This window comes from Felis catus, chromosome F2, assembly GCF_018350175.1.
Source record: "Felis catus isolate Fca126 chromosome F2, F.catus_Fca126_mat1.0, whole genome shotgun sequence".
In the NCBI taxonomy this organism is placed as follows: domain Eukaryota; kingdom Metazoa; phylum Chordata; class Mammalia; order Carnivora; family Felidae; genus Felis; species Felis catus.
The window spans coordinates 3,618,238-3,634,236 of NC_058385.1; the positions used below are offsets into that span (position 1 = coordinate 3,618,238).

The window sequence follows — 15,999 nt, forward strand, 5'->3', positions numbered from 1 at the left end:
CCCAAATAATTAAGTACCAAATCAAGTAAATGGCCTCTTTTCAACACGGTCTGAGTCAATGTTCTCTCCTGGTATACAAAAACCACTCTCTGGAAGCAGATTCGTATCATTGTTCACCCTGAGTATTGCAATGCCCTCCTACATCCCTCTTGGCTTTATTATCATCTTTTCCCATCTTCTTAACCACCACAGAGAGATCTATACAAACAGGAGCTTTCCTTCCAATCCTTGAATGTTTCCATTGGCTCCCCCTGACTTTTCAGGATTAGGTAGAAATGCTTTGCAAAGCTCTTAATGATCAGGCTTTACTTTATGGCCAACTACGTGACCTGTTGCTTCTCCATATGCACTTCGCCCAAACCAAACAGCCCACGTTTCTCTCAACATGTCCCTATTTGCTTTTGGATGAACTATCTCCTATCTGAATGCTTTCCCTTCTCTTGTGCATCGAAACCCTTCGACCAGTGAGATCCCAAACTCTGAAGTAATTTTGATTCTCTCTTCCTCAAATTCCATTTTTAAAAAAGTGTCACAGTCTTTCTAATGCCTTTATAAAGCCCTTGAGCTAATTGCTTTCTTTTTCACTCTGATGAGCACTTTATTTCAGTTCCATATCATATCCCTCTTTAGCAGTCTTAATACTGGTCGCCCTCGATAGAAAGTCGGATAGTTGCCCTCTGGGAACTCTGAGCCCCCTGCCCTGCATACATAACCCTCCTGTTCTGAACCTGCCTGCTTTTCCATGCTGATCCGCCGTCTTCCTCATGGATGTGGCTATCCAGCCACTCCACACTGCTGTATTTCGGTGTCTGTGGTTCTCAGTCTTTGTGCTTTGAAGTGCCTTCTGTTTTCTCCTGTTCCCTCCTCACGAATTTAACGTCTTCCTACATATGCCTTCATGAGGTAGATTCACCAGTGTGTCAAAATGTGAACTATTAATAGTGTTAATCAGACATGTGTGTAAATTTATATGCACATAAGTTATATTGAAAATTTTGTACGAACTTTGTAGTCATCAGAATATTGTTCACACAAAGGGAAACTAAGCTTATATTTTTAAAAAATGCATTGAAATTCAGCACAGTTTGAGAATAATTTTCATTGCCAGAGCAATGACCCAGAATCCTTAGAAAAATATAAAAATGTTGAGCAGAGAGCGGAAAGTTAATCTGAATTTGAAACTTCAGGTTATCTAACCCTAATATTGTACCTGGTTTTTCAGCACGTGTGTGTTTTGTGCATGCATGTGGGTATACAAAGAATCATAATTCTGTCTGGGTATCCTCAAGGCTGCTACAAATACTGTTCAAGTTTAATGACTCACAATACCAAATAAGCGGTTAATGCAGTCTATTGATTTCAAAATGTATACCATCAAATAAGATGAAGCAAAAAAGCTTTTTCCCTCCTGATGATCTCTAGTCAAAGAAATGCATTTTCTAAAAGCTAAAAGTAAAAGGCAAAAGCACTACAGTTCTTCCTAAGTGCTCGATGTTAAGTCCACTAAACATTCTCAAATATTGCAGTCGGGAGCACATATTAATGGATTATTCACAGGAAAATCATTCACGGAGCTTCAGTGATACATGAAAGTTATCTGGATCTCACCAGTTACTCCATAAATACTTGCTAAATCTGTAAAGTACATGATTCTCATTTTCTTCTAGAGGAAATTGTATCACAACTAAGTGAACTAATTTGTCAATACTCTCATTATTTCAATAACGGGCAGAAATATGACCCAGACTATAATTTTATGATCAGCCTATGTTGGAAGAGGTCATACATAAGCAAAAACTATTCAAGTACTTCACTTAAATTCATGAAAGGGTTTCCATCAAATCACTCTGAAAAGTTGAAACAGAATGTAAAAAGTGACATATATGTTAACATATAAGCCTGGATTTATAAAAGATTAGGCCCTCAGAACTATTCTTTCTAGGGACTATGTAACATATGATCACAGAAATTGCAGATTTGATCGAAGTGTATTATCTTTAATCAGCTAAAAATATCAAAAGCCGCCATGATTCATTTAAAGCAGAGAGGACAAATATGTTCAGGACATGCTTTAATTTTTAATCAAAGCAATGGTTATGATTGGTTAGCATTGCTCCATAGAAATGGTTAGCATTGCTTTTAATCAAGCAATGGTTATGATAATCAGAGAGCCGAAAGAAACATATATTTCTAAACGCAAATTAGTTCCCATTTTCCATGGATGGTTGAGCTTTCTAGATATTTTAAATGTCTTCTTCACTGCAGAATATCAAAATTAAAGCTAAGAAAGACGTGAAGTTATAATATTCTGTTCATGCTGTGCATATTTTTTCTTGTCACAAATTCAAAAGAACATTACTTCAAAGAGGCAGACAATAGTTGTACTTTCTGAAGTCTTTTCATGTATTTTTAAGAGAAAACAAAACAAAAAAAAAGCATACTTGAACCCTTCCCTGTTCCAGTTGAAAGTGCTTGGTCAAGGGTATCAGAGCAGATTTCTCTAAAAATGTCAGTGATTTGGATGCAGAGTGGCTTAGAAGTGACAGCTTTAGCTTGCGCCCAGTTCCGAGATACGGACTGGTGTCATGGGAAGAAAAGGTGACACAGGTACTGGATTGAGCCAGATCTCTGCTCTGTGGGTGTCCTTTCTTTGTTTAGGAAAGTCAATCCTGCCTACTACCCACAGATGCCTAGTTACAAAACGCAGAAAACAGAAAAGGTACTTATATGCATTTATATAATTTACAAGGCCTTTGAATGCTGAACTACAGAACTTTTCTATTGCTTCATAATTGGCTGAGATTTAAATATAGTTTGTGCATTTCCCAAAGGGTATCATGTTGCACAACACACTAATTCTCAAGCCCAAGCCATTTGGCTAGCTTCCATTCATTTTGAAATTTTTATCAACTCCTGTCCACTAAGCTCATATCTAAATATGCAAGGACTTGATACAGAGAAAAAACAATCATTAAAGCTGTAGGGAGCCACTCTGAACTCTATAGGACTTTGGTGAACAATTTAGGATGGCATCATTTAATTTCCTCTAACAACAGCAATGACAACACATCAACAAAAAAGCCCTAAGGATATTTATACTGGCCTTTGGATTTTAAAGAAAAGTTTGGTTGTTATCAAAATGTATGACATGCACATAAATTCAGAGAAAATGTACACCTGAGGTGAAGCTATGAACATCTTGTCCAAATCATCTTTGAGAAGAAAAAACAGACATGGTTTACAACCTAGCAAAATTCTGCAGCTCGTGACGTCAGGTGATTTTTATATATGGTGTTTCGTATCTGTGTGTCTTTTTTTTTTTTTTTTGATCTTTCCATTGTAAATCAGGAAATGCATTGAAAGATGTGAAGAGGAGAGGCTGTCAGCCAAAGTAATAGATAAATGTCCATGTATATTTTTATGGTAAACTGGGAAAAGAATCCTTCTGACATGTCTTAGCTATGCTTCCATTTATATAACATCCATTTTACGACTCAAGTTTTTTTCTGAATGCGTCTGAATCTCAAGATAACTTTCTACTAATTCAAAATATGTCATCTGGGTTCATACTTGGTGCTCCATTTAAACTCAGAGATATTTATAAAGAGAAATACGCAAATACGGATTTGAAGCTCTATTTGTATTGTGGAAGAGAAGACCTTTCCACAGATTCTATTTCGAGTTGCAAACAGATAAATGAGATGATGTTTTGATCTGATTTGTTCTGATATGTCTGCAGGCAAAATGCTTTTCAAGTCATTGCTGTGGATGGGGTCTGCAGTGGGATTATTCAGTGCCTCTCTGCTGAAGACTGTATTGACTGGCTACAAGCAATAGCAACGAATATTTCAAACCTCACAAAGCACAATGTAAGTAGCAATTCGAGGAATATCTGGCCATAGAGTTTCTCAACTGTGGTAAATTTCTCCAGTATATATGTAACTTTACAGCAACTCCTTGGTGTTTATCTAAGAGTGAGCCACGTTATATCCCTCCTGAAAGCTATTCTGCGATACTTATTTGAAGAAAATCACTTTATCTTGAGAGTTTTAGCTCAATATATCAGTTCGAGAATAACTTCACATTCAAGTTTTCATTCCCAAACACCATAAACATCAACGTGAGTTAAGTAAGTGAAAATATTTACATTCAATCACTGAACACTTGTATATGTAAGTAAAAGTATTCTGAACTAAAGCCGTGCTGAATTTCGAGACAGCATTATTGAGTTTCCTTTAGTGATTTTATAATCGCAGCTGGAACTGTTTGAAAGGGAGGGTGCAAGACTCAGCATGGAGACTGAAGGTCCCTCCTGGGACGATTCTGGCACAGAAATGGTCAGAGGATGCATTCCGGGATCCAGCACACTCCCCCGTTAGTGCTGTGTCTATATTACCAAGAATGGCTTCTCCACCTTTTTCTCTGTTATTCTATTCCAACTTTTCTTCCCCCATTCTGATCTCTTCCTGATCTCTATCTTCTCATCACTATTCTTTCGTGACCTAATCGATCGTTTCCCCCCCTTACTTCTAGCAGTATTGTCTATCAAAACATGCAAAACTGTAAACGTCACTTCATTGAGTACTGATGCAGGTCATTAAAGATTATTCGATCTGATGCAAGATTATTCTGTTGCAAAACCAATACCGGTTATCATCCAAACTTTTGTCTTCGTATGCTCCTCCGAACACAACTCCTCTACACCGTGTTGGTCCGAAGGAAGATTCAGAGGCCAACCATGTAAATGGTCAAGCAAGAATATGTAACCCTTTCTCAAACTCACAGACATACAAAACTGTCCTCACACAAGTGACCCTGCAGACCCAAGTATCTTTGCAGAGATTTTGCTTTCAAATCTAGGCAGGAGCGTGGCCATGCACGTGTCTCCTGGGGGCACATTGAAGGGATTATCTGGGAGGGACACGGATAGGGATGGGACACTTGGGTGTTCAGCCTTTCCTTGCAGTGCCAAATGGTTTTCAGATGGCTGTCCACTTCGCCCTTTTCACTCTGTGGTTTCAGGTCTCTTTCTACAGATCACCTCAGCACTCCATGTCATTCTGTCTTTTGAAATTTTGGTTACTTGGTATGTGTGAAAATGAGGTCTCATTGTGGTGTTAATGAAAGGAGAGGATTTTGTTTTTTTCTGTTTTTTTCTTTTTTTTTTATGGTGCCTGAATGGGAGCAAATACACCAAGCCTTACTCTGGGACATCACTCAGCAAGGAGACCTGTTCTGGGCATATCTGGCTTGGGCAGGAGTGCCCCCCCCCCCCCACAACACCCTGTCTTTGCCAATCTGTTGATTTCATCATATCTAAATTGCAGAAGATGACAAGAGATTTCAGACTGGCAAAAAAAAAATGCAGTGCTTCTCTAAGGATTATGCCTCTCCTCCTCTCTTACACTGTTTTTTTTTTTTTAGGAATGTTTTTAGGGATAAAGTGCTATGAAGTACAGACTTTGTATTTCATTACATGCAGTCATTAGAGTGCCTAAAAATGAGCCAAGATCCTACGTTTATGAGAACAAAGTATTTTTGAAAGAACAGAACGTTAAATTTTAAATCCAAAGTGTTTCTCTTCCTAGATCCAAATTTGCAATGACCCCAAATCCTAGGAACATTCTCAAGAAAACTGTTTCTTTGGAATGTTAAGTTTAGTTAGCCTGCTGTGACCCAGAAGACAAGCATATGAAAAGAAAGGGAAGATGCAAATGTGTCTGTTCTCTGTTGGCATAGAGAAGAACAAACCAGATTTTGCTGCTTGTTTTTCACCCTCGTGAGAAGTACTTGCCATGACAGGTGACTTTCTTACCCTATGCTGAGAGGTCCACGTGTCTAGTATGATAATGTCGCTGTGGTAAAGTAATCTAGTTGTTCTTACACATCCTTGTGATTACTGTGTGTCCTTTTGACCTTGTAGTCAGTTCTCGTGCAAAAGTACTAATATCGCAATGAACTCTCGTGTATCTGTAATGCAACATACATGCAGGAAGGTCATTAGGCATAACAATCATATGTGAAAGTTAGGTTGACTTCCGTGAAACACAATGGCTGCCCTGATGATACAACTGATCTCGTTGGTTCCTATGAAGAAAGAAATGGTACAGATTGAGAGGAGCTCGAAAAGCTTTGTGTAGCCTAGTTGGATCATTCTAATTCTCTTAATTTTTTATTCTAGGAAAGATAGAAATAGTCCCTTGCAGAAGGATGTAGAAGTATTTTGTTTCTGTCTCTGCAAATACTTCAAGGGTGTGTGAGCTTATGTAAGTGAAATTCTGGATAGTTTACCTGCTATTAATAGACACAGAAAGGTAAACACGGAGATAGATTACCTCAGGGAGTTTCATTCGGGAGATTAGGCTGCATAAGCGTAAAGTTGAAAAAAAAAAAGACCAACTGGAAAATGCATATAAAATGTTACGTTAAAATGTAAAAGCAAAAATCATGCTACTGAAAGGCTATAAAAATATACGTCCTCAAAATGATTAGAAGGAAAAAAGAGAAGTATTAAAATCTCATTATAGAAACTTTTTAATAATGAATCATATTTCAGTAATTGGACTAACTGGAGAATATATGTAGGAGAAGTTTAGAGGAAAGAAACAAACACACACAAAACTCTCTACTGGAATTATTACAGCACTGTGCTAACCACTTGCTAATTCTTTGGTTACTGATTTCCAGCAGTAATAATTGTTAAATGGGGAGACGTTCATACCTGCTTTATGTGGAAATTCCATTGTGTTTGCTGTCTGAAAGCATTATTTGTTTCAGAAGGTCATTGAATATAATAGTTCAAAATATGTAGGCAAACACTTTCTATTTCAATTTAGCGCTATTCAAGGTGACTCCAAAATATTTACAGTGCATTTAGCAAATGGCATACAGTAGAAGATGCTTCAGGGACCTGCCTTAAATCTGTGCTCGCACAGAAGCCCATTCATTCTACTTAACTTTTATGCTCACACATTGGAAAGGAAGGAATGGCAGAGGCTACGGTTTACTGGGTTCGGTTCCAGCAAGGCCTAAACCAGCTCTCTCGGGGCATTTGCTGTTATTTTGGGTAAAGCAGACTTGAACAGATTTGTAAACTTTAAATTCCTGAAATTGTGAAAAACTGTACTTGCTTCCCGTTAATACTTTTTAACCTTCTTTTTCTCCCTTTTATTATTTTACCAAATACATGATCAAGTGTCTGTACAAAGTTATTAATTTTTATTTCCATGATCCAGCCAAATTAAATATGGAAGGTCCTAAAATATGAGGATGTTGTCATGGGGTGAAACTCTTGGGAACCTTGGTCGGGGGAAATGTATTTTGCACGTAGAAGGAATGTGAGTGACTGGGGGCCAACTCGCAGACTTTAAAAGATGACTCCCTATTTTGTCAACGACCTGCCTTATGCAACCCTCTCCCTTGATGCACAGGCTGGATAGTGAGTTGAGATGCAGGTGCTTCCCTGTCAGAATTTCAGAAGACGTTGCGGTTTCAACCGACCTGATTACAAGCTTGTGAGAAACCCAGAGAGAGAGGACCCAGCTAGCATCGCCTGGATTCCTGACTACAGAAGATACAAGATAGTAAATGTTTTGTTACGTCACTAAGTGTTGGAGTTACACGTTTCATAGCGGTAGGGAATGACACCTGTTTCCTAGAGTAGAGCCACTGTGACAAATAACTACAAACTTGGTAGCTTAAAATGACATAAATTTATTTTCTCACGGTTCTGGAAGTCAGAAGTCCGAAGTCAAAGTGTTATCAGGGCTGCATCTGGAGGTTCTAGAGGAAAACCTCTCCTCTCTTCTTCCAGCTTCAGGTAGCAATCAGCATTTCTTCCCTCCGTGGCTCAGGACCACATCCCTGTAATCTCTGCCTCCATGGTAACACCACCTCTCCCTCTGTGTTTCTGTTCTCCTTCATTCCTTCATGTATATCTTATAAAGACACTAGTCATTGGATTTGGTGTTCACTCAGATAATCCAGGATGATCTCACCCTAAGATCCTTAACTTAATTATATCTACAAGATATCTTTTCTCAAGAGCACCTGGGTGGCTCAGTTGGTTGAGTGACCGATTCTTGATTTTGGCTCGGGTCATGATCCCAGGGTCATGGACTCCAGCCCTGCGTCAGGCTCCATGCTAAGCCTGCTTAAGATTCTCTCCCTCCTTCTGTCCCTCTCCCCCACTAGCGCTCTCTCTCTCTTTTCCTGTCTCTCTCTCAAATAAAATAAAACATCGGTCTATGTGTCTGTTCTTGTGCCAGTACCATACTGTCTTGATGACTACAAGCTTGAAGTCCAGAACTGTGATGCCTCCAGCTTTGGTTTTCTTTTTCGACATTATTTTGTCTATTTGGGGTCTTTTCTGGTTCCATACAAATTTTAGGTTTTTCTGTTCTAGCCCTGTGAAGAATGCTGGTGTTATTTTGATAGGGATTTCATTGAATGTGTAGATTGCTTTGGATAGTATCGACATTTTATTAATATTTGTTCTTCCTATCCATGAACATGGAATATTTTCCCATTTCTTTGTGTCTTCTTAAGCTTTCTATGGTTTTCAGCATACAGATCTTTTACCTCTTTGATTAGGTTCATTCCTAGGTACCCTATGATTTTTGATGCAGTTGTAAATGAGATCAATTCCCTGATATCTCTTTCTGCTGCTGCACTATTGGTGTGTTGGAATTTAAGCAATTTCTGTACACTGGTTTCCTATCTTGAGACTTTGCTGAATTTGTGTATCAGTTCTAGCCGTTTTTTGGTGGAGTCTTTCAGGTTTTCCATGTAGAATAACATGTCATCTGCAAAAAATGAAAGTTTGACTTCTTCCTTGCCAATTCGGATGCCTTTTATTTCTTTTTGTTGCCCGACTGCCACGGCTAGGACTTCCAGCACTATGTTGAACAACAGTGTGAGAGTGGACATCCCTGTCTTGTTCCTGACCTTAGTGGGAAAGCTCTCAGTTTTTGCCTATTGAGGATGATATTAGCTGTGGGCCTTTCATATGTGGCTTTTATGATGTTGAAGTGTGTTCCTTTTATCCTTACTTTCTTGACAGTTTTTATCAACTTGAATTGAAATTAAAAATAATAGTAATACAAGAAAATTTAAAATATTGAAATAAAAAATTAAAAACAGAACAAACAAAGAAAGGATCCTTTTTCTGAATAAAGAAACGTTTATGAGTTACAGGAATTTGATGTGGATATCTTCTTTTTTTGTTGTTTTGTTTAGTGGGGAGGGCAGTCATTTTTTGGCATATTGCAAAAACTAATATGGCAGACAAACAACAATTTAGATTCAGACATTATGTTCTGACTTATTTTCCAAGGGAATGTATCTAATATCAGCTGAGTTTTCAAAGTCTTTATTCTGCACTGTGTGAGAATGAGCCTAGAATTTCTTTCAATTCATACATCGAATTAGGGTATCCACTGCTCCCTCCTGTTCCTCTCTAGGCCTGGCTCCCAGGGAGTAACTGTCCTTGATCTTCTCAGAAAATCAGAGCTTCTCTCAAATTGTAGCCTCCCGCACTGTCTGGCCTTTCCTCATGATGAAATCCTCCTACAGGGCAAAACAGCATGAAAAAGAAGAGAAAACAAATAATAAGGATCCTTCTATAAAGGGGACCCCTCTTTCTCGTTCCTGTATTCTAAAGGGTGGGTTTTCTCTTGGGATTTCCAGGCGCCACAGCATTAGTAACAAGCAACTGTTTGACAGCCTGGCATCGGAACAGACTTCTGAGCCAAAAAGAGAAAATGCCATGAGCGCTCTTTCCAGAACCCACGACTTACATGGGGCCTCTGGTCAGAAAGGTTAGCTTTTCCCACAGTTTGGTTGTTCATGGTCTAATGTGTCTTGATCCTCATGTCACCTCTGGAAAATAAAGGAAGCAAAACCAAAACAAAGCAAACATGGGAAACCCACTATAATTATATTCGTTATTTAATTTTTACTTTTGTCCCCACTGTCCTTGTTATTTTCTCTTGAAAAACGTTCAGGGAATCACCTTTTGTGCTTTGCCCACTGTATTTAATGATGATCAGTGGGAGACACGAGTTGCAGGGGGCTTTTTTTATTTTTAATTTTTTGTCTAAAACCGGAAGCAATAGTTCATTTTAAAAGAAATAAATGTAAGCAAAAAGGTAATTGAAGGATATGCGAAGTGTACTAAAAGAAAATAATTGCTACCCTATCTTGACATATCCTGGAAATATCTTTTCAAGGTCCAAGTAAAGGGCACCTGGCTGGCTCAGTCTGTTAAGCACCTGACTCTTGATCTTGGCTCAGGTTACAATCTCATGGTTCATGAGATCAAGCCCCCTTGTCAGTCTGCACGCTGACAGCCCCTAAGCTGCTTGGGATCCTCTCTGTCCCTCTTCCCTTTCCCCTCCCCCGCTAAGTGATAAGCATGTGAATTTAGATGAACATCGTAAAAACAATATTACTTTTTCTTGAGGTATTAAGATAAATAAACATAATTAAAATATATCCCAAAGCAATAACATGTATGCCCCAAAGAAGTCAATGTGGTTAATATTAAGCCCGATACGTCAATAATAGGTGTTTTGTTGGTTAGAGGAAACCCTGACATAATAGGCAGAGTATGTAACTTACAGATTAACCAAGGAACAAATGAGAAAATAATGTTAACACACTGAAAGAACTCCACAGAAAAGAAAAGGAAAGAAAAATAAAATAGGACAAGCTGGACAGGCAGGAAGGACAAAGTAGGACGGTGATTTAAGTCCAAATATATCAAGTGTTTACAATGGAGTTAAATAGACCAAACTGTCTAGTTGTATGGGAAGATTGTCAACTGGACAACAATAATATCAATAAAAGTAACATTTATGTATTTCTTACAAGAGAAAGTATAAAATCAAGATATTAGCACAACAAAAATACAAGTATAGAAGAATGCAGTGCAAACAATAATTAAAGATAGGTGCGGCAGCTTTGTTGATATCAGGTAAGGTGAACTTTATGGCAAATACATTACCAAAGATGGAGATGGCTGCTTCCTAATAATAAATATTCAATTCACCCGGTAAAGGAAGTAAAGGCAAGCATTGGTGTCACATGGAATAAAGAGTAGCTATCATCTGGGATCGAGGAGGAAGAAAAAGTCCAATTCCAGAGCTAGAACCACAAAATAGTTAAGGCACATTTATGACAAAAAGGAAAGAAATATTACAGACTGTGAGATCACAAGAGGAAAGTAACTGATTCATGCAGCTCTTCATTTTAGCCCGTAGAGGGTCATTATCACATTTTCCCATCACACGCAGGTAGAAATCTCCCATTAAACCATTCACTGAGCACTGAGTCTGGGAGGCCTCCCCAACAACGCCCCAGGAGTGGAGCACACTGGAGTTATCTGCCTATTAAAACCTATCAGCTTCTCTCACTGCAATTCCTTAAGGCCGAAATCGTTCATCTCAGATTCTCACTATCCGCTATCCATCCCATATAGACCCTTTAAATGTTAACCGCCCACCAAAAAAATGGGCAAGCATGCATTCACTTTAAATATTCCTAATTTTGGGGGTGCCTGGGTGGCTCAGTCGGTTAAGCGGCCGACTTCAGCTCAGGTCATGATCTCACAGTCCGTGAGTTCAAGCCCCGTGTCGGGCTCTGTGCTGACAGCTCGGAGCCTGGAGCCTGTTTCAGATTCTGTATCTCCCTCTCTCTGACCCTACCCTGTTCATGCTCTGTCTCTCCCTGTCTCAAAATTAAATAAATGTTAAAAAAAACATTTAAAAAAATTCCTAATTTTTAATCCTTAAGTTTTAAAAACTAATTGAAAATAAATTTAAAAATATGATTTAGTCTATAACTCAAAACCAGCCCTTAAACTTGTTTTGTTTTATCAGACTTTTACTCTGTGCATCTGTGATGGGCAAATAAGGCCTCTCCGAAATGCCTATGTCCTAATTTCTAGAACCTGTGAGTGTGTTATGTCACATGGCCAAGAAAGTTAAGGTTGTAGTTGGAATTCATTTTGCTAATCAACTGACCTTCAAATAAATTGAACACGCTGGATGATCCAGATGTGTCCAATGTGATCACTAATGTCTTTAAAAGTGGAAGAAAGCAAAAAGAGAGAATTTTGGAAATGGCAGCCTGAGGAGCTGGTCTGACATTGCTGGCCCTGAAGAGGCAGGAAAGGACCGGAACTTGAAGAAATCCAGGAAGCCAGTAGAAGCTGCCAGAGATGAGGGGATGTTGCCCCTCCGGAGCCTCTAGAAAGGAACACATCCCTGGCAGCACCTTGATTTTATGCCAGTGTGACCTGTTTAGGACCTCTGACCTACAGAACTGTAAGATAAGAGATCGGTGTTTTGTTTTCAGGCCACTAAGTTTGTGGTAATTTGTGATTGCAACAAGAGAAAACTAACGCAGCATCTCGATAAACCCATTACATTTCTTTTCACCTCATCTAAATCTCATGTTTTAATCTGAAAAGCATACCTCTGGTCTTAACACATTTAGCTTTTTCCAAATAGCTATAAAATGCACTCCTTAAATTCTTAAAACTTTGGAATCATTATCTGGTTTGAGAATGGCTATGGAGAAGAGGTCCTGGCCATGCTGTCCACCACAGATGATTCCTGTGGACGTCTATTATCTGGCCATACTTCCCTGTCCCTCATAAATCTCCATGTCTCCTAATAGGTGTCTGATAAACAAATGTGTTTTTTTTTTCTTTTTTGAAATAAACCTTCTTCATCTAACTCACTGAATGACTACCTAAGAGGCAAGAGTAGAAAAGTGCAGTGGACCAGAGAGTCAGGAATAAATAGACTTTAATGCATATATCTGATTGCAAAGCAAGGCAAATACATTTGAATACATCTATATTGCCCAACAGCCATGACTGTCTTATGAACATTTTTACGTGCGGTCCTCAAACCTTCTCGTTAGAAGGGACCGTGGAGATCATCTAGCCCCAGCTCCCACCCAAGTACGAAATATCTCCTGCCACAGTCCCTTCGGAGGACTCTTTCTGGAAATCTTTCAATGACAAAAAAGCCACGGCTTCACAATGTGGCGACCAAATCTTTGACAACTCGGTGGCAGGAAATCTTCCTTAGGCTGAATAAAATTCTCTCTCCTGTAGCTTTTGTCCATTTGTACTAGGTCTGCCTTGGGAAAGCCACACAATAATTGAAATTTCTCTTTTACTTGGCAACTCTTCAAATATAAAAGGGCAAGTATTGTATGCCACAGGCTGGTTTTTTGTTGTTGTTTTTTTTTTTTTCTCAATGGAAATATCACTGGTGCCTTCCTCCCCAGGCTTTCCCATCCTGGTCACTGCCCCTGGACATAGAAACCCTTTAGAATAAGTAGAGTATTAATTACATATTTAAGTTCTCATTACTGACATTACCATGAACTCCAGTTTCTTAAAGTTTCATTATAATCTTGGCATGTATTTATTGAATTTTCAGCATTCATTTACATGTAATCATATACTGAAAACATTCAATGACATTACATCTTATTATAATGATTGATCAAGGTTTGTGTTTTCTCATTAACTGATATTATATACTACATTAGCAGTAGGGAAAAAAATTCAAAGTTTAAGTGTGTGTTTTACGTCCAAACACATTTATGAGTCAGAAAACCTGGTTCTTGATTTGGTGGCACAAATTACAAAATACTCCAAGTGATGCGAACAACCTATACTCAACCGTTTAAGAAAATGTTCAGTTCCTAGGTCTCTTAACTTTTCAAAGATTGATTTGTCATTGTTCTTGCCTTCCTTACTAGACAACAATGAGATTCAAATAAGATATTTCTGCAGCTGCTAACTACCATAGCCTATGATGTATAATGTTAAAGAGCAGTACTATATTAACATTAATATAAGCCTAATATTTTACCCCACATTTTTTACAAGAAGGTCGTACAATGGAAATTCAACAAAATGTTGTGGATACTAGTAAATTGATAAAAAATACAAGAGTGCTAAATATATGTTTTCTTTCTTGATGTTGGTTCTTAATATGCAAAGTGACTTCCCTTCCATGTACAGAATGGAAAGGGGAAAGATGTCTAACTTTAAAATGGAGACACCTAAAAACCATAACCACAGCCAAGCGTTCAAAGTTGGCTTTAACAGTTATAGTGATGTCGATAGTATGTACCCTTGAGATGGTGTAGTAAAAATGGCACTTTACCTCCTCTGTGGTCTTCCTCCCACAAACCCATAACGTCTGTTGTCTCATGAGAAAAGTATTAAAAAAAAGGCCAGCTGAGGAATCTACAAAATACTTGACCATGACTCCTCAAAAGTGATGTCATAAAAACAAGGAAAGCCTGAAAAACTGTCACAGCCAAGAGTAGCCTAAGGAGACATGATGACTATACATGTAATATGGTATCCTGGGGGAGATTCTGGAAGAGAAAAAGGATATTATATAAAAACTAAGGGAATCTTAATAAAATATGGACCTTAGTTAATAACATGTATTGATATTGGTTTATTCATTTTAATAAATGTTCCATAGTAGTGAATCATGTGGTGCTGATAAGAGCCCAACCTGTGTGTATGGTATATGGGAGTTGTTATCGTTGGACTTTTTCTGTAAATCTATAAAACTGCTATTTAAAACAATTTTTAATGTTTATTTTTGAGAGAGAAACAGAGCGTGGGTGGGGGAGGGACAGAGAGAGAGGGAGACACAGAATCCAAAGCAGGCTCCAGGCTCTGAGTTGTCAGCACAGAGCCTGATGTGGGGCTCGAACTCACAAACGGTGAAATCATGATCTGAGCCTGAGTCAGACGCTCAACCAACTGAGCCACTCAGGTGCCCTTAAAACTGCTTTTTTTTTTTAAATTCAAGTATGAGTAACATACAGTGTTATAGTAGTTTCAGGTGTACAATAGAACGATTTCATAATCCCATACATTACTCAGTACTCATCAAGGTAAATGTACTCATAATCCCCTTTCTCTATTTCCCCATCCCTCTATCTACCTCCCCTCTGGCAACCACCAGTTTGTTCCCTGAATTTAAAAGTCTGGTTTTGCGTCTTTTTTTTTCTTTGCTTATTTGTTTTGTTTCTTAAATTCCACATATGATGGCCAATAAATCCAAAACTATTTGCAAATAAAATGTTCACTTTAAAGAATTCATAAGTGGAGCATCTAGGTGGCTCAGTGGGTTAAGCGTCTGACTCTTGGCTTTGGCTTAGGTCATGATCTCATGGTCTGTGGGCTTGGGCCCCACATCAGGCTCTGCAGTGAAGGAGGGAGCCTGCCTGGGTTCTCAATCTGTCTCTCTCTCTGCCTCTCCCCTACTCTCTCCTTCTCACAAATAAATAAATTAAAAAAATAAAGTGTGTGTGTATACGTATATATATATATATATATATAATGTAGATATATATATATAATGTAAATATATATAATGTAAATATATGTATGTATTTATATTATATATTTAAATTAATATCAGATATTAACATATTTTGGAGATAATTGTCAGCTTCTGGATTTCTTCATCCATTTATGCACTCAAATATTTTTCAGAGACTGTTTTGTCAATTTGCTAGGGGTTGGTACTTTAATTTTGAGCAAAATGAATAGTCTTTGTCTTTGTGGAGCAAAGAATCCAGTGGGGAAAGGCGACATTAATTAAATAAGCACAGAAGCAAATGTGGAATAACAACTATCATAGCTGGCGTGAAAAAGTGTTATGAGAGGTTAAATCTGTAAAAGCATAATCTCCTAAAGTTGATACATGAATAATGAATAAGAATAATATAGGGGAATTAGTGGAGAAAGACGTCTTATGCAGAGATCATAGTATCTATCTGTACAAGAAAAAAAAGTCAAAGGACTCCATGACAGCAGTGAATCTCATTGAATTCGGAACTTCTCACTGGTGGTGGATAAAATGAAAATGTTTAGATCAAGATAAGTGAGTTTTTCATAAATCTCTATTTTTAAAGAACAAGTTATTAATTTGATATATATATTCC

The 15,999-nt window shown here is 38.1% G+C and overlaps 1 protein-coding gene across 2 annotated transcripts in view; it reads left to right on the forward strand.

Annotated features, from left to right (window-relative positions):
- SNTG1 (syntrophin gamma 1) overlaps positions 1 to 15,999 on the forward strand; it is an 888,982-nt gene that overhangs the window by 701,544 nt on the left and 171,439 nt on the right. For both annotated transcript variants that reach the window (XM_019822638.2, XM_019822636.3), the window contains exon 13: positions 3,740 to 3,869. In XM_019822638.2, coding sequence (XP_019678197.1) covers positions 3,740 to 3,869 — 130 coding nt within the window. The remainder of the gene's footprint in view (positions 1 to 3,739; positions 3,870 to 15,999) is intronic.